The sequence below is a fragment of the Pelophylax lessonae genome (genome assembly GCF_965119305.1).
Source record: "Pelophylax lessonae genome assembly, chromosome: 5".
In the NCBI taxonomy this organism is placed as follows: Eukaryota; Metazoa; Chordata; class Amphibia; order Anura; family Ranidae; genus Pelophylax; species Pelophylax lessonae.
Window position 1 is genome coordinate 548935304 of NC_138772.1, and position 27154 is coordinate 548962457.

General features: G+C 41.5%; 1 protein-coding gene across 1 annotated transcript in view; it reads right to left on the reverse strand.

Annotated features, from left to right (window-relative positions):
• Window positions 1-2946: 2946 nt before the first annotated feature.
• Window positions 2947-27154, reverse strand: part of ALS2CL (ALS2 C-terminal like) — a 145475-nt gene continuing 121267 nt past the window's right edge. Inside the window, exons 26-27 of the mRNA XM_082259229.1 lie at window positions 26263-26359; window positions 2947-3484 (exon numbers count right to left, since the gene is read on the reverse strand). Coding sequence (XP_082115355.1) covers window positions 3437-3484; window positions 26263-26359 — 145 coding nt within the window. The 3' untranslated portion in view covers window positions 2947-3436. The remainder of the gene's footprint in view (window positions 3485-26262; window positions 26360-27154) is intronic.

Below are 27154 nucleotides of genomic sequence, written 5' to 3' on the forward strand. Positions count from 1 at the left end.
CTGGTCACTTCTCCAATGGCCGCCACATTCGCAGCTAGAAGGGGTAGCCTAGAACTGAAATATGAAAATGTATTAGCCTCTAGGATAACATTTCTCAACCAGTGTGTAAGCAGGGGTTGGGATCCCTTTTAGGATTACTCCACTCTGTTCCCTAATTGGGGTGGTCTGGACACCTTTCCCTGAGAAAAGGTTTAAAAGTGAAGGAAGGAGTTCGAGAAGGGGTGGATGGGAAGAAGAAGCCTTACAGTTCCTCAACATGGAGTAGTGAGGTGCCATGAGAGTTTTCCCCCTTGCTGGGCTCTGTCTGGCTTGTGAGAACCTTCAGGGTATGGAGATGAAAAGATGCAGATTAGGAAAATGAATGCTGGCTGGCAACCCCTCCATAAAGGGTGTGTGTAAATGTTATCTGAAAGATTTTCCCTGAGACCGATATTCACAATACAGTAAATCAGGGGTCTCTAAACTTTTAAAAACAAAGGGCCAGTTTACTGCCCTTCAAACTTTAGGGGGCCGGACTGTGGCCAGTGGAAGTAGAAAATGCCCCAACATTAGTAGGAGTATACAATGCCATAGGCTTGGTGATTAGTGGGAGTAAAACAAACAAATAGGTAATTGGTGTCAGTGGGAGGGATAGTGTCCCATTATTGGTATCAGTGGAAAGAATAGTGCCCCGTCAGTGGGAGGAATAGTGACCCTTATTTGGTGTCAGTGGGAGAAATAGTGCCCCATCATTGGTGTCAGTGTGAGGAATAGTGACCCATAATTGGTGTCAGTCGAAGAAATACTGCCCCATTATTGGTATCAGAGAAAGAAATAGTGCCTCAATGGCTGGATAAAGGCAAACAAAGGGCCAAAATTCAGAGACCCCTGCAGTAAATCATTGGAAAAGCAAAAACTGACTGGACATTCATTATTGGGGAGAGAGATCTGGATCCATGTTGAAGTGCCTTTTGCCTGTTGTGTATCTACCAAGACAAGATGGTGGAGACTTCCCTGAAGGTTGTCTGAGTCGGCAAACCCTAATCCATTCCCAACATGTTCCATGAGATTACCATAGTATGTCTGTGGACCAGCATTTGGTGTTGCTTATGACCACAAGTGGACCTGATAACAAGAGGAACCCTTGGAATAATTTCCAGCTCTCAAGGAACCCTGGCTAAAACCATTTTATCAAGGGTCACTGGGAAACATGTCCCTTACATTGTGGATCAGTTGGAAGAATCTCCCACTACCTTTACAATAGTGGTCCAAATGCCACCCTTACAGTTAAAAGATCTCACACTGCTGGCTCTGCCAAAGTGGCTTTGGCCCTGAAACCATGCAGGCGCCATTAAATGGGAGGTCAGTCAGTGACAGCTTAAGGAACCCCCAACAATCTCTGAAGGAAACCAATAGTTGCATGGAACCCTGGTTGAGAATGGATGCTCTAGGACAGTGCTCTTCAAACTGCGGCCCGAGGGCTAGATGTGACCCTTTGCTAGCCTTTATCTGGCCCTTGAGGTACTGCTACCATCGATGGGGCACTATTCCTCCCACTAATATCAATGATGGGGTACCACCATTCATCCTACTGATTGCAAGGATTATTGCACTATTCTTCCCACTTTAATCAATGATGGAGCACTATTCCTTCTGACCCCAATGATGAGGCATTATTCCTCCCACTGACACCATTCCTCCCACTGACACCAATGATGGGACACTATTCCTCCCACTGACACCAATGATGGGGAACTATTCCTCCCACTAATACCAATGATGAGGCACTTTTCCTCCCCCTGACACCAGTGATGGGGCACTATTCCTCCCACTGACACCAATGATGGGGCACCATTCCTTCCACTGACACCAATGATGGGGCACCATTCCTCCCACTGACACCAATGATGGGGCACTATTCCTCCCACTGACACCAATGATGGGGCACTATTCCTCCCACTGACACCAATGATGGGGCACTATTCCTCCCACTGACACCAATGATGGGGGACCATTCCTCCCACTGACACCATTGATGGGGCACTATTCCTCCCAGTTAAACCAATGATGCGGCATATTCCTCCTCCTACTGACCAGAGGTACTATGCACCGGAACACCACACAAGGCATTGTTGACTCTCGATGATGCTGGGCCAGGGACATTTTCTACCCCCACTGACCACAACCCAGTCCCCCAAAATTCTGAAGAACAGTGGACAGAAAACTTTGTTTGGAGACCTACTTAGTTATTGGTTGAACAAGATAGCCTTGTGTCTTTTTTCAGCCAGACTAACTATGTAAGAACAAATATCTATACAGCCCAGGTCTACTGCACAACAAAAAAATATGTTGAACTCTTAAATTTACAGACATGTGAAATTTTAGGTGCTATACACAAAATAAACTATATGGGCCACAGTTTATGGTCACCTGACCATCACCCCCAATATAAGCTTGTTGGACATCCCATTGAATTTCTATTGTCATGAAGGGAAGGGGGGGAAATCTCTGTGAATGACCATTCATCTTGAGCTGGCCCCCCCATTATAGCTATAACTTCCTCCACTCTTCTGGGAAGGCTTTCCACAATATTCTGGAGGGTGTCTGTGGGAATTTGTGCCCATTTTTGGGGTCAGGTACTGAGGTTGGATGAGAAGACCTAGCTCACCATTGGCCTTGCAAATTACTCCCAGGGTGTCAGTAGGGTTGAGGTCAGGGCTCTGTGCAGGACACTCAAGTTCCTCCACCCCAAACTGGTCACACCATGTCTTTATGGAGGTGGCTTTGTCCACAGGGGCACAGTCATGGTGGAACAGAAAAGGATCTTCACCAAACTGCTGGAAGAGCATGAACACGATTGTCTACAATATCTCTATATGTTCCCTTTCCATGGATAGACCTAAACTCAATTTTTACTTACAATGCATACTTTTGGACATACAGTATATTGTATATAGGCCTTTTATTAACAAAAATACTACATTTTTTACAGTGCCTCTTTACAATGCCAATTTGGCTTACTGGTTAAAGGTATTTGCCATATAGAAGTAGTCATCATCTTCATTTACAAAACAGCCCTTTTTTTTTTTTTTTTTAAGGTACTATAAAACAAAATGCTTCTCGAATATAAAGTAAAATTAGCGTTACTGCAATACCAGTCCTGGCCAGCAGGTGGAGGTTCCCTGACACTCTTCTGCCTTCTTTGTATTCTCAGGCGGGATATATACATCTATATTGCACCATTATCCTGCTTCTCTGTGATTTGCTTATTCATTTATACTATATGCATGAAAAAGATCCATTCCAATAATATAATATAAAGCTGCACTCCTGACATTCTACCCCCTGCAGCTATGGCGTTCTCCTTCCACCAGGGGGAGAAGTCAAAATAAACATATCTTGCGAGTTCCGCCATGATCTGTGCAAAGCGATGAAACAATTTCCCCTCTTAGATATGTCACTTGAAAAGCCGCATTTCATCTTTCTGAATGTGTGCGTAGCAGGACTGCAAAGAGAGAAACATCAGAAAATTCAGAACATTTTATATACAACCAATCAGCTGGTAAAAACATCAGAGAAGGCAATTACCAATTAAATGTATTAAAACTGAACTTTAGACCCCAATTTATGTTCGTTAAAAAAAAAAAAATTGTATGTTTAGCCCAAACTTTCTTTCTTTAGTTTTAGATTTGAGTGGGGGGAAGGGTTAGAACTAGGGATGCACCAGCGCCAATACCAAGCGTTTGCGTAAGTATCGATACTCCCTAGAATGCTCCTGATACCAAAACCGATATTTTGCTGTGCAATTTGCATCAATACCAAATGAATGGCAGCAAATTGCACTGCAAAGAATGCGATTTGAACAGGAATGTGGTGAGATTCCTGGGCGAATCGCATGCAATTTTCCCCAACCCTCCTGTGTGTGTATAGGAAGAGGTCAAAGCGCCATCTAGTGGGTAGTTTAACCCCTTTAAGAACGGAAGGATTTGCCCCCTTAATGACCAGGCCTTTTTTTTCAACTTGGCACTGCATGACTTTAACTGACAATTGCGCGGTGGTGCAACGCTGTACCCAAACAAAATTTACACCCTTTTTTCCCCTACAAATAAAGCTTTCTTTTGGTAGATTTTTATTTTTTGCGCTATAAACAAAAAAAGAGCGACCATTCTGAAAAAGAAATCAATATTTTTCACATTCTGCTATAGAACATTCCAAAAAAAAAAAAAAAAGCATTTAAATTTCAAATTTTTTAAACATTTTAGGCCAAGATAAAGGAAAGCCTGTGGATGTGGTGTATCTGGACTTTGCAAAGGCCTTTGACACCGTTCCCCACAAACGCTTACTGTACAAAGGAAGGTAGGTATGGACCATAAGGTGAGTACCTGGATAGAGAACTGGCTCCAGGGGAGAGTCCAGAGGGTGATGATTAATGGGGAGTACTCGGATTGGGCGGGTGTGGAAAGTGGGGTCCCCCAGGGTTCTGTCCTGGGACCAATCCTGTTTAATTTATTCATAAATGATCTAGAGGAGGGGATATCTAGTACAATCTCAGTATTTGCAGATGATACTAAATTAGGCATGCCAATATCTTCTATGCAGGATGTGGAAACCTTGCAAGCAGACCTGAACAAAATAACGGGGTGGGCAACTACATGGCAGATGAGATTTAATGTTGAAAAATGTAAAGTAATGCACTTGGGGGCCAAAAACCAGAAAGCAAGCTACTCACTAGGGGGGGAACCTCTGGGTGAGTCTAGGATGGAAAAGGACTTGGGGGTACTGGTAGACAACAGGCTTGGCAGTGGCATGCAATGCCAAGCCGCTGCAAGCAAAGCCAACAGAATACTGGGATGTATAAAAAAGGGGATTCACTCCAGAAATAAAGAGATTATTCTCCCGCTCTACAAGACTCTGGTCCGGCCACATCTGGAGTATGCTGTCCAGTTCTGGGCACCGGTCCTCAGGAAGGATGTGCTGGAACTGGAGAGAGTCCAGAGAAGGGCAACAAAAATAATTAGGGGAATGGAGGGCATCGGCTATGAGGAAAGACTACAAGCACTGAACCTATTCTCTCTGGAGAAGAGACGATTGAGGGGGGATATGATATCAATGTACAAATACTGTACTGGTGACCCTAGCATAAGGAACAAACTATTCAGAGAAAGGAGATACAATAAGACACGTGGCCACTCACTAAAACTAGAGGAAAGGCGGTTTAACCTTAAAATGCGTAAGGGGTTCTTCACTGTAAGAGCGGTAAGGATGTGGAATTCTCTTCCACAAGCAGTGGTATCAGCAGGAAGCATTGATAGTTTCAAAAAACTGTTAGATGGTCACCTTAGAGACCACAACATACAGGGGTATACAATGTACAACATACAGGGGTATACAATGTACAACATACAGGGGTATACAATGTACGACATACAGGGGTATACAATGTACAACATACAGGGGTATACAATGTACGACATACAGGGGTATACAATGTACGACATACAGGGGTATACAATGTACGACATACAGGGGTATACAATGTACGACATACAGGGGTATACATTGTATGGTTAAAAGCAAACACACATCATAGGTTGAACTGGATGGACTGATGTCTTTTTTCAACCTCACTAACTATGTAACTATGTAATTTGTTTTTTGCTACATATTTTTGGTAAAAAAAAAAAAAAAAAAAAAAAAAAATCGCAATAAGCATATTTTGATTGGTTTGCGCAAAAGTTATTGCGTCTACAAACTACGGGAAAGATTTATGTAATTTTTATTAAGTTTTTTTTACTAGTAGTGGCAGCGATCTGCAATTTTTTGCGGCATTGCGGCGGACAGATCGGACCCCTGACTGACATTTCTGACACTTTTGGGGGGACCAGTGACATTACTACAGTAATCAGTGCTAAAAATATGCACTGTTACTGTAATAATGACAACTGCAGGGAAGGGGTAAAAATGGTGTTTGATCAAGGGGTTAAATGTGAGCCTAGGGGAGTGATTCTAACTGTGGGGGGGCGTGGCTTCTGAAATGACCATAGAGACCTGTGATCCTAAATAGAAGGATCACAGGAGCTCTGTTATCATTCCAGGGAGAAGAACGGTCAGATGTGTTTACAGCAGCTGACCGTTCTTCTCTCTCAGCGGGGAGCGATCGCGGGTGTCAGGCGGCAATCGGAGCCGCTGCATCGGCTTCTCCGCTGAGCAGCGGGGGCAGGAGCGCGCCGCCTGGGGCGCGCGCTCGCTCCCTAGCCTTCTGCTCACGACCGACGTACAGTTACGGCAGTTTGCGCAGGAGCGGCTGCCTGCCACAGTACAACTGCGGCGGGCAGTCGTAAAGCGGTTAAAACGTTGGAACTCACAGTACACATCTGGCCACATGCAAAATAATCTACATAGGTTTCCTGGTCCGCTGATGATAGCAAATCACGGGCTCTTGAGGTGCTCATAGGGCTGGAGTAGATGTAGAGGTGGTCTGCCCCCCAAGCTGATATCCCTTCCGCCCTATAGCCACAGGGTCCCGGAACTTCTCCAGCCCTGTGAGCACATCTAGCGCCCCTGATTTGCTATCATCGGCGGACTGGGACACATATGTAGATTATTTTGCATGTGGCCAGATATGTACTGTGAGTTCTAAAAAATGTTTTAACTGCCCACTAGATGGCGCTTTAATCCCTTGCTATACAAATACACACACACAGGAGCGGTGGAGAAATCGCACCACATTCCTGTTCAAATCGCATGTGGTTCTTTGCAGTGCAATTGGCACCAATTTTTTTGGATTGACGCAAATTACACCACAAAGTATCAGTACTCGGTATTGCCAAGTACTTGACAAAGTATCGGTACTCGTACGCGCCAATAAATAAACAATATTGATGCAACCCTAGTTGGAACCTCTCTGAGGCTTAGTTAGAGAGACCTAACCTCACTTCCTGTTCAGCTGACGATATTCCTGTACATACTAGATGGGAAGGAAGGGAAACTAACAGCAACACAGACTGGGAGTGGGGAAGTAGTACAAGGAGTTTTACTGCAGTGCTCATAAGCTAACAAGGAACATGCCAATAAGAGGAGAAAGCAGAGTGACAGAGAGATGAGCTCATCAGTCTGCTGTTCCTCCTCTCATGTCCAATCACAGTGTAGGGAAGGGACAAGACCTAGCTGTATTACTTAAAATGCAGAAGAGAAAAGCTAGGTCCCCAGGCTGTGTGGCAGAGCTGTATAAATCTCAGTAGTGGATGGACAAAAGTATTTCTTTGGCTAGTTAAACATTTCAATTGGAAAGGTGGTAGTTTGCATGGAGTTCAGCTTTAATACACAAGTGGAGCAAAGACCAATGATAATGTGTGGTAGAGGTTGGAGCATTGCTGTACAGACTGCTCTTCATTTAAGAGCTGAAGCATTTGAGAATGAAGCCTCTATATTTCACTTCAAATGTAAAATTGCTTATTCCTCCACCACTCATTTATTTGGAGCTTTCATTAAATATCCGGTCCTTCTTGGAATGGGGGAGCATGTGAGGCTAATCACCAAGCCTGAACACTGTCACATGAGGAGGAGGATGTCTTTACCCCGGGTAAGCTCTAGCACCCTTTAACAAGGAGATCACTCAGGGCTTGGACTCTGAGCTCTGGTGGAGCACCATGGAGTGAGGAGAAGACCATTCTAGGACAGATTGGTGCAAATTTTGAACAGAGTACAATTGGTTCACAAGAGGCTTGAAAGAGACCATCTATGTGTTTGCACCCTTTCCAGATGGTTGGACCAAGCTTCAGAACTTGAAAAGGTCCCTCTTTCATACTACAGTCGTAGGGGGTTGGAGGGCCAAGACACATAACAAGTAGACTGTTGTGGAAATTTTGGTTATGGACATTTCTGTAGTTAAATAGTCATAATGTCTCCCAGTGTCGAGTTTTACCGATAATCGCTATTTACAGTGATTATCGCTTTAACGGTCATTGCATGAAAGACTTGTTAGTGAAAACCTTCCATTGGATGAGATGGCACAATACTGGTAGCAAAGAGAGTCCAATCGGACAGATCTATATCCGCAGTTCGGGGCCCTGTACTGCTGAGATATGTTTGTGATATGGAAATTCTTATCATTTTACCAAGATTAATAGATGGCACCTTTTAGTCACATTCGATCGGTGTGACTGAGGGGCTGCTGCTTTTATCTTATGCAGATAAAACCTCATCAATTGGAACAAATAGAATGGTTACTATCAAATGTGCTTTATATGTGAATCATGTTTGATGAAGATCCACTAACAGGTAATGGATTCATGTTTATGGATTGACATGAATGAACAATAAAAAGGCATGTGTCCCTTGTGGCAGTTGAGCCCTTTGTTCGCTCGTGTCCATTCATGGGCATGTACTCCACAGTTTCTATTGTGCTTTTTGAATGTATACATGTTCTGTGATTGGTGGTCTTGAAGCCACTCTCTGTAACTCCCTTTTGTTAAATAAACCTGATGTGTCCTGGAGGAGGGCAGACACTCAGAGGAAGGGACATACTAAAACATTTAATGTGAAAATGGCTTAATGTAGCTTAATGTGTAATAAAGTACCTAAACCATAATTAATTGCCCTGAAACTTTGCACAGACTAAGTTTTTAACTTTCCAAATATATCCTAGAAGTTTCATGTAGTTTGGTCTTCCAGGAGGCAAACAAGGGACATTAAGCTTGTTTTTTGGGGAGCTTAATGTGGCTTAACGTACAAAAAAGAGCTTAGATGTTAACCAATTTCCCCCAAACTTCACACAATAGAAGACTCTATTGATGCTAAGATATTCTGAAAATTTCAGATCATTTGGTAAATCACACCAAAAGTTATTCACATTAAGCTCTTTTTGTACAATACTAAAACGTTTAATGTCCTTAGCTTAATGTGAAAAGAGCTTAATGTACCAAAATGTGCCTAAACCTCAACCAATTGTCTTGAAACTTTGCACAGCCCAAGTTCTGCACTTCCCAAAGCTATCCTGGAGGTTTCATCGATTTTGGTCTCCCACATGGAAAACTGGGGACATTAAACTCTTTTTTTAGGGAGCTTAATGTGGCTTAACGTACAAAAAAGAGCTTAGATGTGAACCAATTTCCCCCAAACTTGGCAAAATAGAAGAGTTTATCAATTCCAACATATTCTGAAAATTTCAGATCATTTGGTAAATCACACCAAAAGTTATTCACATTAAGCTGTTTTTTAGCAATCATAAAAACACGTGGCTTAATGTGAAAAGAGCTTAACGTACCAAAATGTGCCTAAACCTCAACCAATTGTCTTGAAACTTTGCACAGCCCAAGTTCTACACTTCCCTAAGCTATCCTGGAGGTTTCATCGATTTTGGTCTCCCACATGGAAAACTGGGGACATTAAGCTCTTTTTTTGGGGAGCTTAATGTGGCTTAACGTACAAAAAAGAGCTTAGATGTGAACCAATTTCCCCCAAGCTTGGCACAATAGAAGAGTCTATCGTTTCCAACATATTCTGAAAATTTCAGGTCATTTGATAAATTACACCAAAAGTTATTCACATTTAGCTCTTTTTGTACAATACTAAAACGTTTAATGTCCTTAGCTTAATGTGAAAAGACCTTAATGTACCAAAATGTGCCTAAACCTTAACCAATTGTCTTGAAACTTTGCACAGCCCAAGTTCTGCACTTCCCTAAGCTATCCTGGAGGTTTCATCGATTTTGGTCTCCCACGTGGAAAACTGGGGACATTAAGCTCTTTTTTTTGGGGCGCTTAATGTGGCTTAACGTACAAAAAAGAGCTTAGATGTGAACCAATTTCCCTCAAACTTGGCACAATAGAAGAGTCTGTCTATTCCAACATATTCTGAAAATTTCAGATCATTTGGTAAATCACACCAAAAGTTATTCACATTAAGCTGTTTTTAGCAATCATAAAAACACGTGGCTTAATGTGAAAAGAGCTTAACGTACCAAAATGTACCTAAACCTCAACCAATTGTCTTGAAACTTTGCAAAGCCCAAGTTCTGCACTTCCCTAAGCTATCCTGGAGGTTTCATCGATTTAGGTCTCCCACATGGAAAACTGGGGACATTAAGCTCTTTTTTTGGGGAGCTTAATATGGCTTAACGTACAAAAAAGCTTAGATGTGAACCAATTTCCCCCAAGCTTGGCACAATAGAAGAGTCTATCGTTTCCAACATATTCTGAAAATTTCAGGTCATTTGATAAATTACACCAAAAGTTATTCACATTAAGCTCTTTTTGTACAATACTAAAACGTTTAATGTCCTTAGCTTAATGTGAAAAGAGCTTAATGTACCAAAATGTGCCTAAACCTCAACCAATTGTCTTGAAACTTTGCACAGCCCAAGTTCTGCACTTCCCTAAGCTATCCTGGAGGTTTCATCGATTTTGGTCTCCCACGTGGAAAACTGGGGACATTAAGCTCTTTTTTTGGGGAGCTTAATGTGGCTTAACGTACAAAAAAGAGCTTAGATGTGAACCAATTTCCCCCAAACTTGGCACAATAGAAGAGTCTATTGTTTCCAACATATTCTGAAAATTTCAGGTCATTTGGTAAATCACACCAAAAGTTATTTACATTAACCACTTGCCGACCGCCGCACGACTATCTACGTCGGTGGTCAGCCCCTCACAGGCAAACTGACGTAGGTCTACGTTGCTTGTGAGGGTCTAGGGAGCGAGCGCGCACCCCCGGAGGCGCGCTCCCGCGTGGTCACGGACCCCCCCGCGCGTGTGACCGGCGGACTCGATGTCCGCCGGCCACTCTGCGATCGGCGGGGGAGAGGGAGAAAGTCAGGCAGCTTGTGTAAACAAGCTACCTGTCATTCTCCTCGGTGTAAAGACACTGATCACACGGATCTACTATGTAGATCCGTTGATCAGTGTCCTTACAGCTCAAGCCACAGCCAATCACAGTAGAAAGCACACCCCTAGGGACACACACAGCCCCTCCCTCCCAAATAAAGTTAACCCCTTCACTACCAGTGTATTTTTACAGTAACAGTGCATATGTATAGCACTGATTACTGTAGAAATGTCACTGGTAACCCCAAAAGTGTCAAAAATGTCAGTCAAGGGTCCGATCTGTCCACCCCAATGTCGCAGTACCGCAAAAAAAATCGCAGATCGCCACCATTACGCGTTAAAAAAAACAACAAAAATGACAAAAATCTTTCCCTTTGTTAGTAAACGCGATAACTTTTGCGCAAACCAATCAAAATACGCTTTTTGCGATTTTTTTTACCAAACATAGGTAGCATAAAACAAATTGGCCGAAAATGTTAAAAAAAAATTATTTTTACATTTTTTTGGGGGGGAATTTCATATAAAAAAATGTGAAAAATATTGCTATTTTTGCAAAATTGACGCTCTTTTTTTGTTTATAGCGCATGATCAAAAAATCGCACAGGTGATCAAATACCACCAAAAGAAAGCTCTGTTTGTGGGGAAAAAAGGACGCCAAATTAGTTTAGGTACAGAGTCGCACGACCGCGCAATTGTCCGTTAAAGTCACGCAGTGCCGAATCGCAAAATACCCCCTGGTCGTTTAGCAGCCAAATCCTCCGGGGCTTAAGTGGTTAAGCTCTTTTTAGCAATCATAAAAACGCATGGCTTAATGTGAAAAGAGCTTAACGTACCAAAATGTGCCTAAACCTCAACCAATTGTCTTGAAACTTTGCACACCCCAAGTTCTGCTCTTTCCAAAGCTATCCTGGAGATTTCATCGATTTTGGTCTCCCACACGGAAAACTGGGGACATTAAGCTCTTTTTTTGGGGAGCTTAATGTGGCTTAACGTACAAAAAAGAGCTTAGATGTGAACCAATTTCCCTCAAACTTGGCACTATAGAAGAGTCTATCAATTCCAACATATTCTGAAAATTTCAGATCATTTGGTAAATTACACCAAAAGTTATTCACATTAAGCTCTTTTTAGCAATCATAAAAACGCATGGCTTAATGTGAAAAGAGCTTAACGTACCAAAATGTGCCTAAACCTCAACCAATTGTCTTGAAACTTTGCACAGCCCAAGTTCTGCTCTTTCCAAAGGTATCCTGGAGGTTTCATCGATTTTGGTCTCCCACACGGAAAACTGGGGACATTAAGCTCTTTTTTTGGGGAGCTTAATGTGGCTTAACGTACAAAAAAGAGCTTAGATGTGAAACAATTTCCCCCAAACTTGGCACAATAAGTAATAAGGCCACAGTAAGATTCACAAAAAGCAAGCTAAATGCAGTGGCGGCTGGTGGAGTTTTAAGATGGGGGGGCGCAAGACCCCGCCCTTCTATTTTGACCCCTCCCATTTATAAGAAGCCCCACCCCTTATAGACTCCACCCATTTTGTCCCCTATATTTTGCTTGCGTGAACAAATTCTCCCAATATATCACATATTAAGGGGTCTCTCAGTACTAGTATATCCCATAATAGGGAGCAGGGGCCCTATTATGGGATATACTGTGAGAGACACCCTATTATGGGATACACTGACTGAGAGTGGCACAAACCCCACAGTACAGACCCCCTAGCACAAACCCCACAGTACAGACCCCCTAGCACAAACCCCACAGTACAGGCCCCCTAGCACTAATCCCACAGTACATGCCCCCTTTCAATGTAGTGACCAGCGTACAGGCCCCCTTTCAATGCAGTGACCAGCATACATGCCCCTTTCAATGTAGTGACCAGCGTACAGGCCCCTTTCACTGTAGTGACCAGCGTACATGCCCCTTTCAATGTAGTGACCAGCGTACATGCCCCCTTTCAATGTAGTGACCAGCGTACAGGCCCCTTTCAATGTAGTGACCAGCGTACATGCCCCTTTCAATGTAGTGACCAGCGTACAGGCCCCCTTTCAATGTAGTGACCAGCGTACATGCCCCCTTTCAATGTAGTGACCAGCATACATGCCCCTTTCATCCATCCATCCATCCATGATGATATATATAATGATATCTGCACACTCTGGTCTGGGCCCGGCCTGGGTAACTTGATATTATTCTTGCACCGTGACCTGCCTGTACCTACCTGTTCTGGCCTGGGTCTATCCATCCATCATGGATGAATGGACCCAGGCCAGGCCAGAACAGGTAGGTACAGGCATGTCACGGTGCAAGATTTATCAAGTTACCCAGGCCGGGTCCAGACCAGAGTGTGCAGATATCATTATCATCATGGATGGATGGATGGACCCAGGCCAGGCCAGGCCAGGTAGGTACAGGCAGGTCACGGTGCAAGAATAATATCCCAAGCCAGGCCCAGACCAGAGTGTGCAGATATCATTATATATATATATCATCATGGATGGATGGATCATCCATCCATCCATGATGATATATATAATGATATCTGCATACTCTGGTCTGGGCCCGGCCTGGGTAACTTGATAAATCTTGCACCGTGACCTGCCTGTACCTACCTGTTCTGGCCTGAGTCCATCCATCCATCCATCCATGATGATGATATCTGCAGCAGATATCATTATCATCATGGATGGCATGGCAGGCAATGGATGGCAATGTCATGGCATGGATGGCAGGCAATGGATGGCAATGGCATGGATGGCAGGCAATGGATGGCAATGGCATGGATGGAAGGCAATGGATAGCAATGGCATGGCATGGATGGCAGGCAATGGATGGCAATGGCATGGCATGGATGGCAGGCAATGGATGGCAATGGCATGGATGGCAGGCAATGGATGGCAATGGCAAGGATGGCAGGCAATGGATGGCAATGGCATGGCATGGCATGGATGGCAGGCAATGGCAAGGCATGCATTTTTTTTGTGGAGTGGACAGAGGCCTGAGGAGGAGGAGGAGGACTGAGGACTTACCGGGCTGCTGCTGCACAGGGCTGGACTCGTCTCTCTCTTCCGACCCGAGGCCTGGATCCGAATGCGGTCTGCCGTCTGTCCACGAAGAAGGCCCACCGCCGCCCGATCCGACTCCTGGTCTCCGTCTCCTCCTGGTCCTGGACTGGTCCTCCTGGTCAAGCGGCGACTCTGCGTCGGCGAGAGCTCTGAGCGGACGGGAGTCTTCTATCTTCTCTCAGCCGCGGGAAGGAATGGAACCCGAAAGACGGAAGCGGTGATCGTGACGCCGGGGCGGTGCACCGCCCCACGCGTCACGTGACCAGATGATGTCCTTCTGTGATTGGTCCAGGCTGGAGTCTGGACCAATCACAGCCAGGTGGGGGTGGCCAAGCGCTCTTTTCTGCACCCGGGTTACGCCCCCAGAAGGCAGCCAATCGGCGCCTCTTCTGGGTCATAAACCCCACCCCCCCTTTAGCCACCACATAGGCCGGTCAGGCCGGCGAACCGATTTTTTTTTGCTAACTTTATTGTTTTTTTTTGTCTTTTTTTTTAGAAGGGGGCGGCGCCCTGGCGCCCCTTATGCATGGGCCGCCACTGGCTAAATGTAAGCTCTTTTTACATTAAGCTGTTGACATTAAATATTTTAGGAATGTAAAATGAAGCTTAATGTGAATAACTTTTGGTGTGATTAACCAAATGATCTGAAATTTTCAGAATATGTTGGAATCGATAGACTCTTCTATAGTGCCAAGTTTGGGGGAAATTGGTTCACATCTAAGCTCTTTTTTGTACATTAAGCCACATTAAGCTCCCCAAAAAAAGAGCTTAATGTCCCCAGTTTTCCGTGTGGGAGACCAAAATTGATGAAACCTCCAGGATAGCTTAGGGAAGTACAAAACTTGGGCTGTGCAAAGTTTCAAGACAATTGGTTGAGGTTTAGGCACATTTTGGTACGTTAAGCTCTTTTCACATTAAGCCATGCGTTTTTATGATTGCAAAATAGAGCTTAATGTGAATAACTTTTGGTGTGATTTACCAAATGATCTGAAATTTTCAGAATATGTTGGAATTGAAAGGCTCTTCTATTGTGCCAAGTTTGGGGGAAATTGGTTCACATCTAAGCTCTTTTTTGTACGTTAAGCCACATTAAGCTCCCCAGAAAAAGAGCTTAATGTCCCCAGTTTTCCACGTGGGAGACCAAAATCGATGAAACCTTCAGGATAACTTAGGGAAGTGCAAAACTTGGGCTGTGCAAAGTTTCAAGACAATTGGTTGAGGTTTAGGCACATTTTGGTACGTTAAGCTCTTTTCACATTAAGCCATTTGTTTTTATGATTGCAAAATAGAGCTTAATGTGAATAACTTTTGGTGTGATTTACCAAATGATCTGAAATTTTCAGAATATGTTGGAATTGATAAACTCTTCTATTGTGCCAAGTTTGGGGGAAATTGGTTCACATCTAAGCTCTTTTTTGTACGTTAAGCCACATTAAGCTCCCTAAAAAAAGAGCTTAATGTCCCCAGTTTTCCGTGTGGGAGACCAAAATCGATGAAACCTCCAGGATAGCTTAGGGAAGTGCAGAACTTGGGCTGTACAAAGTTTCAAGACAATTGGTTGAGGTTTAGGCACATTTTGGTACGTTAAGCTCTTTTCACATTAAGCCACGTGTTTTTATGATTGCTAAAAAGAGCTTAATGTGAATAACTTTTGGTGTGATTTACTAAATGGTCTGAAATTTTCAGAATATGTTGGAATAGACAGACTCTTCTATTGTGCCAAGTTTGAGGGAAATTCATTCACATCTAAGCTCTTTTTTGTACGTTAAGCCACATTAAGCGCCCCAAAAAAAGAACTTAATGTCCCCAGTTTTCCACGTGGGAGACCAAAATCGATGAAACCTCCAGGATAGCTTAGGGAAATGCAGAACTTGGGCTGTGCAAAGTTTCAAGACAATTGGTTGAGGTTTAGGCACATTTTGGTACATTAAGCTCTTTTCACATTAAGCTAAGGACATTAAATGTTTTAGTATTGTACAAAAAGAGCTTAATGTGAATAACTTTTGGTGTAACTTATCAAATGATCTGAAATTTTCAGAATATGTTGGAAACGATAGACTCTTCTATTGTGCCAAGTTTGGGGGAAATTGGTTCACATCTAAGCTCTTTTTTGTACGTTAAGCCACATTAAGCTCCCCAAAAAAAGAGCTTAATGTCCCCAGTTTTCCGTGTGGGAGACCAAAATTGATGAACCCTTCAGGATAACTTAGAGAAGTGCAAAACTTGGGCTGTGCAAAGTTTCAAGACAATTGGTTGAGGTTTAGGCACATTTTGGTACGTTAAGCTCTTTTCACATTAAGCCATTTGTTTTTATGATTGCAAAATAGAGCTTAATGTGAATAACTTTTGGTGTGATTTACCAAATGATCTGAAAATTTCAGAATATGTTGGAATTGATAAACTCTTCTATTGTGCCAAGTTTGGGGGAAATTGGTTCACATCTAAGCTCTTTTTTGTACGTTAAGCCACATTAAGCTCCCTAAAAAAAGAGCTTAATGTCCCCAGTTTTCCGTGTGGGAGACCAAAATCGATGAAACCTCCAGGATAGCTTAGGGAAGTGCAGAACTTGGGCTGTACAAAGTTTCAAGACAATTGGTTGAGGTTTAGGCACATTTTGGTACGTTAAGCTCTTTTCACATTAAGCCACGTGTTTTTATGATTGCTAAAAAGAGCTTAATGTGAATAACTTTTGGTGTGATTTACTAAATGGTCTGAAATTTTCAGAATATGTTAGAATAGACAGACTCTTCTATTGTGCCAAGTTTGAGGGAAATTCGTTCACATCTAAGCTCTTTTTTGTACGTTAAGCCACATTAAGCGCCCCAAAAAAAGAACTTAATGTCCCCAGTTTTCCACGTGGGAGACCAAAATCGATGAAACCTCCAGGATAGCTTAGGGAAATGCAGAACTTGGGCTGTGCAAAGTTTCAAGACAATTGGTTGAGGTTTAGGCACATTTTGGTACATTAAGCTCTTTTCACATTAAGCTAAGGACATTAAATGTTTTAGTATTGTACAAAAAGAGCTTAATGTGAATAACTTTTGGTGTAACTTATCAAATGATCTGAAATTTTCAGAATATGTTGGAAACGATAGACTCTTCTATTGTGCCAAGTTTGGGGGAAATTGGTTCACATATAAGCTCTTTTTTGTACGTTAAGCCACATTAAGCTCCCCAAAAAAAGAGCTTAATGTCCCCAGTTTTCCGTGTGGGAGACCAAAATTGATGAACCCTTCAGGATAACTTAGAGAAGTGCAAAACTTGGGCTGTGCAAAGTTTCAAGACAATTGGTTGAGGTTTAGGCACATTTTGGTACGTTAAGCTCTTTTCACATTAAGCCATTTGTTTTTATGATTGCAAAATAGAGCTTAATGTGAATAACTTTTTGTGTGATTTACCAAATGATCTGAAATTTTCAGAATATGTTGGAATTGATAAACTCTTCTATTGTGCCAAGTTTGGGGGAAATTGGTTCACATCTAAGCTCTTTTTTGTACGTTAAGCCACATTAAGCTCCCTAAAAAAAGAGCTTAATGTCCCCAGTTTTCCGTGTGGGAGACCAAAATCGATGAAACCTCCAGGATAGCTTAGGGAAGTGCAGAACTTGGGCTGTACAAAGTTTCAAGACAATTGGTTGAGGTTTAGGCACATTTTGGTACGTTAAGCTCTTTTCACATTAAGCCACGTGTTTTTATGATTGCTAAAAAGAGCTTAATGTGAATAACTTTTGGTGTGATTTACTAAATGGTCTGAAATTTTCAGAATATGTTGGAATAGACAGACTCTTCTATTGTGCCAAGTTTGAGGGAAATTCATTCACATCTAAGCTCTTTTTTGTACGTTAAGCCACATTAAGCGCCCCAAAAAAAGAACTTAATGTCCCCAGTTTTCCACGTGGGAGACCAAATTAGATGAAACCTCCAGGATAGCTTTGGGAAATGCAGAACTTGGGCTGTGCAAAGTTTCAAGACAATTGGTTGAGGTTTAGGCACATTTTGGTACATTAAGCTCTTTTCACATTAAGCTAAGGACATTAAATGTTTTAGTATTGTACAAAAAGAGCTTAATGTGAATAACTTTTGGTGTAACTTATCAAATGATCTGAAATTTTCAGAATATGTTGGAAACGATAGACTCTTCTATTGTGCCAAGTTTGGGGGAAATTGGTTCACATCTAAGCTCTTTTTTGTACGTTAAGCCACATTAAGCTCCCCAAAAAAAGAGCTTAATGTCCCCAGTTTTCCGTGTGGGAGACCAAAATTGATGAACCCTTCAGGATAACTTAGAGAAGTGCAAAACTTGGGCTGTGCAAAGTTTCAAGACAATTTGTTGAGGTTTAGGCACATTTTGGTACGTTAAGCTCTTTTCACATTAAGCCATTTGTTTTTATGATTGCAAAATAGAGCTTAATGTGAATAACTTTTGGTGTGATTTACCAAATGATCTGAAAATTTCAGAATATGTTGGAATTGATAAACTCTTCTATTGTGCCAAGTTTGGGGGAAATTGGTTCACATCTAAGCTCTTTTTTGTACGTTAAGCCACATTAAGCTCCCTAAAAAAAGAGCTTAATGTCCCCAGTTTTCCGTGTGGGAGACCAAAATCGATGAAACCTCCAGGATAGCTTAGGGAAGTGCAGAACTTGGGCTGTACAAAGTTTCAAGACAATTGGTTGAGGTTTAGGCACATTTTGGTACGTTAAGCTCTTTTCACATTAAGCCACGTGTTTTTATGATTGCTAAAAAGAGCTTAATGTGAATAACTTTTGGTGTGATTTACTAAATGGTCTGAAATTTTCAGAATATGTTGGAATAGACAGACTCTTCTATTGTGCCAAGTTTGAGGGAAATTCGTTCACATCTAAGCTCTTTTTTGTACGTTAAGCCACATTAAGCGCCCCAAAAAAAGAACTTAATGTCCCCAGTTTTCCACGTGGGAGACCAAAATCGATGAAACCTCCAGGATAGCTTAGGGAAATGCAGAACTTGGGCTGTGCAAAGTTTCAAGACAATTGGTTGAGGTTTAGGCACATTTTGGTACATTAAGCTCTTTTCACATTAAGCTAAGGACATTAAATGTTTTAGTATTGTACAAAAAGAGCTTAATGTGAATAACTTTTGGTGTAACTTATCAAATGATCTGAAATTTTCAGAATATGTTGGAAACGATAGACTCTTCTATTGTGCCAAGTTTGGGGGAAATTGGTTCACATCTAAGCTCTTTTTTGTACGTTAAGCCACATTAAGCTCCCCAAAAAAAGAGCTTAATGTCCCCAGTTTTCCGTGTGGGAGACCAAAATTGATGAACCCTTCAGGATAACTTAGAGAAGTGCAAAACTTGGGCTGTGCAAAGTTTCAAGACAATTTGTTGAGGTTTAGGCACATTTTGGTACGTTAAGCTCTTTTCACATTAAGCCATTTGTTTTTATGATTGCAAAATAGAGCTTAATGTGAATAACTTTTGGTGTGATTTACCAAATGATCTGAAAATTTCAGAATATGTTGGAATTGATAAACTCTTCTATTGTGCCAAGTTTGGGGGAAATTGGTTCACATCTAAGCTCTTTTTTGTACGTTAAGCCACATTAAGCTCCCTAAAAAAAGAGCTTAATGTCCCCAGTTTTCCGTGTGGGAGACCAAAATCGATGAAACCTCCAGGATAGCTTAGGGAAGTGCAGAACTTGGGCTGTACAAAGTTTCAAGACAATTGGTTGAGGTTTAGGCACATTTTGGTACGTTAAGCTCTTTTCACATTAAGCCACGTGTTTTTATGATTGCTAAAAAGAGCTTAATGTGAATAACTTTTGGTGTGATTTACTAAATGGTCTGAAATTTTCAGAATATGTTGGAATAGACAGACTCTTCTATTGTGCCAAGTTTGAGGGAAATTCGTTCACATCTAAGCTCTTTTTTGTACGTTAAGCCACATTAAGCGCCCCAAAAAAAGAACTTAATGTCCCCAGTTTTCCACGTGGGAGACCAAAATCGATGAAACCTCCAGGATAGCTTAGGGAAATGCAGAACTTGGGCTGTGCAAAGTTTCAAGACAATTGGTTGAGGTTTAGGCACATTTTGGTACATTAAGCTCTTTTCACATTAAGCTAAGGACATTAAATGTTTTAGTATTGTACAAAAAGAGCTTAATGTGAATAACTTTTGGTGTAACTTATCAAATGATCTGAAATTTTCAGAATATGTTGGAAACGATAGACTCTTCTATTGTGCCAAGTTTGGGGGAAATTGGTTCACATCTAAGCTCTTTTTTGTACGTTAAGCCACATTAAGCTCCCCAAAAAAAGAGCTTAATGTCCCCAGTTTTCCGTGTGGGAGACCAAAATTGATGAACCCTTCAGGATAACTTAGAGAAGTGCAAAACTTGGGCTGTGCAAAGTTTCAAGACAATTGGTTGAGGTTTAGGCACATTTTGGTACGTTAAGCTCTTTTCACATTAAGCCATTTGTTTTTATGATTGCAAAATAGAGCTTAATGTGAATAACTTTTGGTGTGATTTACCAAATGATCTGAAAATTTCAGAATATGTTGGAATTGATAAACTCTTCTATTGTGCCAAGTTTGGGGGAAATTGGTTCACATCTAAGCTCTTTTTTGTACATTAAGCCACATTAAGCTCCAAAAAAAGGGCTTAATGTCCCCAGTTTTCCATGTGGGATACCTAAATCGATGAAACCTCCAGGATAGCTTAGGGAAGTGCAAAACTTAGGCTGTGCAAAGTTTCAAGACAATTGGTTGAGGTTTAGGCACATTTTGGTACGTTAAGCTCTTTTCACATTAAGCCATTCGTTTTTAGGATTGCAAAATAGAGCTTAATGTGAATAACTTTTGGTGTGATTTACCAAATGATCTGAAAATTTCAGAATATGTTGGAATTGATAAACTCTTCTATTGTGCCAAGTTTGGGGGAAATTGGTTCGCATCTAAGCTCTTTTTTGTACGTTAAGCCACATTAATCTCCCAAAAAAAGAGCTTAATGTCCCCAGTTTTCCGTGTGGGAGACCAAAATCGATGAAACCTCCAGGATAGCTTAGGGAAGTGCAGAACTTGGGCTGTACAAAGTTTCAAGACAATTGGTTGAGGTTTAGGCACATTTTGGTACGTTAAGCTCTTTTCACATTAAGCCACGTGTTTTTATGATTGCTAAAAAGAGCTTAATGTGAATAACTTTTGGTGTGATTTACTAAATGGTCTGAAATTTTCAGAATATGTTGGAATAGACAGACTCTTCTATTGTGCCAAGTTTGAGGGAAATTCATTCACATCTAAGCTCTTTTTTGTACGTTAAGCCACATTAAGCGCCCCAAAAAAAGAACTTAATGTCCCCAGTTTTCCACGTGGGAGACCAAAATCGATGAAACCTCCAGGATAGCTTAGGGAAATGCAGAACTTGGGCTGTGCAAAGTTTCAAGACAATTGGTTGAGGTTTAGGCACATTTTGGTACATTAAGCTCTTTTCACATTAAGCTAAGGACATTAAATGTTTTAGTATTGTACAAAAAGAGCTTAATGTGAATAACTTTTGGTGTAACTTATCAAATGATCTGAAATTTTCAGAATATGTTGGAAACGATAGACTCTTCTATTGTGCCAAGTTTGGGGGAAATTGGTTCACATCTAAGCTCTTTTTTGTACGTTAAGCCACATTAAGCTCCCCAAAAAAAGAGCTTAATGTCCTCAGTTTTCCATGTGGGAGACCTAAATCGATGAAACCTCTAGGATAGCTTATGAAAGTGCAGAACTTGGGCTGTGCAAAGTTTCAAGACAATTGGTTGAGGTTTAGGCACATTTTGGTACGTTAAGCTCTTTTCACATTAAGCCACGTGTTTTTATGATTGCTAAAAACAGCTTAATGTGAATAACTTTTGGTGTGATTTACCAAATGATCTGAAATTTTCAGAATATGTTGGAATTGATAAACTCTTCTATTGTGCAAAGTTTGGGGGAAATTGGTTCACATCTAAGCTCTTTTTTGTACGTTAAGCCACATTAAGCTCCCCAAAAAAAGAGCTTAATGTCCCCAGTTTTCCGTGTGGGGGACCAAAATTGATGAACCCTTCAGGATAACTTAGGGAAGGGCAAAACTTGGGCTGTGCAAAGTTTCAAGACAATTGGTTGAGGTTTAGGCACATTTTGGTACGTTAAGCTCTTTTCACATTAAGCCATTTGTTTTTATGATTGCAAAATAGAGCTTAATGTGAATAACTTTTGGTGTGATTTACCAAATGATCTGAAATTTTCAGAATATGTTGGAATTGATAAACTCTTCTATTGTGCCAAGTTTGGGGGAAATTGGTTCACATCTAAGCTCTTTTTTGTACGTTAAGCCACATTAAGCTCCCAAAAAAAGAGCTTAATGTCCCCAGTTTTCCATGTGGGATACCTAAATCGATGAAACCTCCAGGATAGCTTAGGGAAGTGCAAAACTTGGGCTGTGCAAAGTTTCAAGACAATTGGTTGAGGTTTAGACACATTTTGGTATGTTAAGCTCTTTTCACATTAAGCCATTCGTTTTTATGATTGCAAAATAGAGCTTAATGTGAATAACTTTTGGTGTGATTTACCAAATGATCTGAAAATTTCAGAATATGTTGGAATTGATAAACTCTTCTATTGTGCCAAGTTTGGGGGAAATTGGTTCACATCTAAGCTCTTTTTTGTACGTTAAGCCACATTAAGCTCCCCAAAAAAAGAGCTTAATGTCCCCAGTTTTCCGTGTGGGAGACCAAAATTGATGAACCCTTCAGGATAACTTAGGGAAGTGCAAAACTTGGGCTGTGCAAAGTTTCAAGACAATTGGTTGAGGTTTAGGCACATTTTGGTACGTTAAGCTCTTTTCACATTAAGCCATTTGTTTTTATGATTGCAAAATAGAGCTTAATGTGAATAACTTTTGGTGTGATTTACCAAATGATCTGAAATTTTCAGAATATGTTGGAATTGATAAACTCTTCTATTGTGCCAAGTTTGGGGGACATTGGTTCACATCTAAGCTTTTTTTTGTACGTTAAGCCACATTAAGCTCCCCAAAAAAAGAGCTTAATGTCCTCAGTTTTCCATGTGGGAGACCTGAATCGATGAAACCTCTAGGATAGCTTAAGAAAGTGCAGAACTTGGGCTGTGCAAAGTTTCAAGACAATTGGTTGAGGTTTAGGCACATTTTGGTACGTTAAGCTCTTTTCACATTAAGCCACGTGTTTTTATGATTGCTAAAAAGAGCTTAATGTGAATAACTTTTGGTGTGATTTACCAAATGATCTGAAATTTTCAGAATATGTTGGAATTGATAAACTCTTCTATTGTGCAAAGTTTGGGGGAAATTGGTTCACATCTAAGCTCTTTTTTGTACGTTAAGCCACATTAAGCTCCCCAAAAAAAAGAGCTTAATGTCCCCAGTTTTCCGTGTGGGAGACCAAAATCGATGAAACCTCCAGGATAGCTTTGGGAAGTGCAGAACTTGGGCTGTGCAAAGTTTCAAGACAATTGGTTGAGGTTTAGGCACATTTTGGTACATTAAGCTCTTTTCACATTAAGCTAAGGACATTAAACGTTTTAGTATTGAACAAAAAGAGCTTAATGTGAATAACTTTTGGTGTGATTTACCAAATGATCTGAAATTTTCAGAATATGTTGGAATTGATAAACTCTTCTATTGTGCCAAGTTTGGGGCAAATTGGTTCACATCTAAGCTCTTTTTTGTATGTTAAGCCATATTAATCTCCCAAAAAAAGAGCTTAATGTCCCCAGTTTTCCGTGTGGGAGACCAAAATCGATGAAACCTCCAGGATAGCTTTGGGAAGTGCAGAACTTGGGCTGTGCAAAGTTTCAAGACAATTGGTTGAGGTTTAGGCACATTTTGGTACATTAAGCTCTTTTCACATTAAGCTAAGGACATTAAACGTTTTAGTATTGTACAAAAAGAGCTTAATGTGAATAACTTTTGGTGTGATTTACCAAATGATCTGAAATTTTCAGAATATGTTGGAATAGATAGACTCTTCTATTGTGCCAAGTTTGGGAGAAATTGGTTAACATCTAAGCTCTTTTTTGTACGTTAAGCCACATTAAGCTCCCCAAAAAACAAGCTTAATGTCCCTTGTTTGCCTCCTGGAAGACCAAACTACATGAAACTTCTAGGATATATTAGGGAAGTTAAAAACTTAGTCTGCGCAAAGTTTCAGGGCAATTGATTATGGTTTAGGCACTTTATTACACATTAAGCTACATTAAGCCATTTTCACATTAAATGTTTTAGTATGTCCCCAGAGGAATCCTCCAGAGAGCATCGGATTGACTACAGCAAGCTTGTCTGTTCAATTACTTTGCTGCCAGCGCTTGGAAACAGATATACAAAAGAGCGGTACAATTGGACTTTTCAGAAAAAGCTATTAATGGAGCTTGGTGCGTATTAATCTTCAGCGCACTAAGCGGGTTTCTATGCTCCAAGCCCTATTAATTTCCAAGACAAGACTGACTTCAATGCAGCTCCAGTGCAGTCAGGAAAAACATTGGACATCAAAAGGTCTTTCTTATGGCAGTAGCTCCAGGCCACTACTTTGGGGTTACATTATGATACCCAGGGCCATTAAGAGGCTAATGCCCAAGGTTAAATGACTTGTTCCAGGCAAGAAGAAACCCAATTACTCCATACTGCATCAGTGGCAACCCCATGGTAGACCGGCTACCCTTTCCCAAACAGAACCAGTTCACATCTTCCTTATCCAAGCATAGAGTATGCATCTAACTTCTTAGAAACAAGGGGAGACCAGTCGGAGATAGTTGCATGCATATAATGGTTACTTTACATTTTCGTGCCTCAACAATAATTCACTTCACCAAACAGTTGAAAAGAACCCTTTGCCCATAATAAGGTGTAAACACAGTTCCTCTCTCTCACTCTTATCTCTTAGGTTGCCTGGCATAGCTCCTAAGGGGGAATAGTCTACGTTCCTCCACCGAGGGGAATCATGGGCATATCTACTCACATGGTCCCAATTGGTAAACAACCTTCTCAGCACAACCTATTCTTGTCACTCCTGGTTGCCTATGTCTACCGTCTCTTCTTTACTCCTTCTCTTACTAGCTTTTATGCTCTTACCAATCAGTGACACAGCCAATTTCCAGCAACCACCAAGCGGAATCCTAAAAGGACCCTACATACTTCTGGAGCAACTTGGCAACAGTTTACATCCAAGCATCCAAATCAAATGATTGACACCTATGCAGACTTCCTGACACCCAGGTTGGGATTATGTAACTAGGACAGGAAGGTTCCACAAGTTTCACATCTTCCATCCTAATTCTGGATATTCAACATCTGCCTTGGCCCATTCCATGGTGATGGGATGTGTGGATAAAAACTCTGGGATATCTTCCTATCACTTCCCAGAACTGAAGTGGCTTGGAGAACCTAGGAAATATCTTCAATATTACGGAACAAGTCCAGATGAATGTGACCAACTACTACTAGATCTACCATGACTGGGATCCATGAGACCAACTACTACTAGATCTACCATGACTAGGATATAGAAAACCAACTACTACTAGATCCAACATGACCAGGGATACACAAGACCAACTACTACTAGATACCATGACTGGGATCCATGAGAACAGCTACCTACTAGATCTACCATGACCAGGATTCATGAGACCAACTACTACTAGAACTATCATGACCGGGATTCATGAGACCCAACTACTACTAGATTTACCATGACTGAGATCCATGAGACCCAACTACTACTAGATTTACCATGACTGAGATCCATGAGACCCAACTACTACTAGATCTATCATGACTGGGATTCATGAGACCCAACTACTACTAGATTTACCATGACTGAGATCCACGAGACCCAACTACTACTAGATCTACCATGACCGGGATTCAGGAGACCCAACTACTCCTAGATTTACCATGACCGGGATTCATGAGACCAACTACTACTAGATCTATCATGACCGGGATTCATGACACCCAACTACTACTAGATTTACCATGACTGAGATCCATGAGACCCAACTACTACTAGATCTACCATGACCGGGATTCATGAGACCCAACTACTACTAGATCTACCATGACCGGGATTCATGAGACCCAACTACTACTAGATTTACCATGACTGAGATCCATGAGACCCAACTACTACTTGATCTACCCTGACTGGGATATAGGAGACCAACTACTACTAGATCTATTATGACTGTGATACACGAGACCAACTACTACTAGATTTACTATGACTGGGATCCATGAGGCCAACTACTACTAGCAATGAGTATAAGTGAGCTGGGAGTTCTTACAATATGATCAAACATAAAGGGCTCTTTAATACCCCTTCTAAAGGAAGTCAGGTGTGGGGCTATCTGAGTACTGACCTCCAATGCGGTTAATAGAAAGTCGTAGATGCCGCCCCGGTTACTGGGGTCCATCAGGTCCTGGATAAAATGGATTTCAGCTCCTAAATGTTGTATCCTGTAAAAAGAAACAATATGATGGTCACATAACAATTTAACCAATAAAAAATAGGTACAAGTCCGGTTAAAACCTAAGCAAGCTTAAACCAACTTCCACCCCCATTCTTAGCCTTATACTAACTAAGGAAAGATGCTTATACAATGTACTTACCTAATCCAAGAGCGATCCGGTTTGGTCATGTGATCACCCCCCAGCGCCAGCTTCAGGGGAGAGGAAGGACAGCAGATGCCCCATAGTTAGTCTATGGGTGATGTCATCGCTCAGTCTCTGCAACCGTTGTCGCTGCCCTCCCCTCTCCCCTGGGCCACTGGGGAGATCACATGACCAGACCGGGGTGCCCTTAGACTGGCTAAGTATATACATCTTTCTTCTACAAGGTAGTTAGTATAGGGCTTAGAATGGGGGTGGGAGCAGGTTTAGGCTTAGCTTTTGACTGGACTTCTGTTTAAAACTTTACAATATACTGTATCTCACAAAAGTAAGTACACCCCTCACATTTTTGTAAATATTTTATTCTATCTTTTCATGTGACAACACTGAAGAAATGACACTTTGCTACAATGTAAAGTAGTGAGTGTACAGCTTGAATAACAGTGTAAATTTGCTGCCCCCTCAAAATAACAACACACAGCCATTGATGTCGAAACTGCTGGCAACAAAAGTGAGTACACCCCTAAGTGACAATGTTCAAAATGGGCCCAATTAGCCATTTTCCCTCCCCAGAGTCATGTGACTCATTAGTGTTACAAGGTCTCAGGTGTGAATGGGGGAGCAGGTGTGTTCAATTTGGTG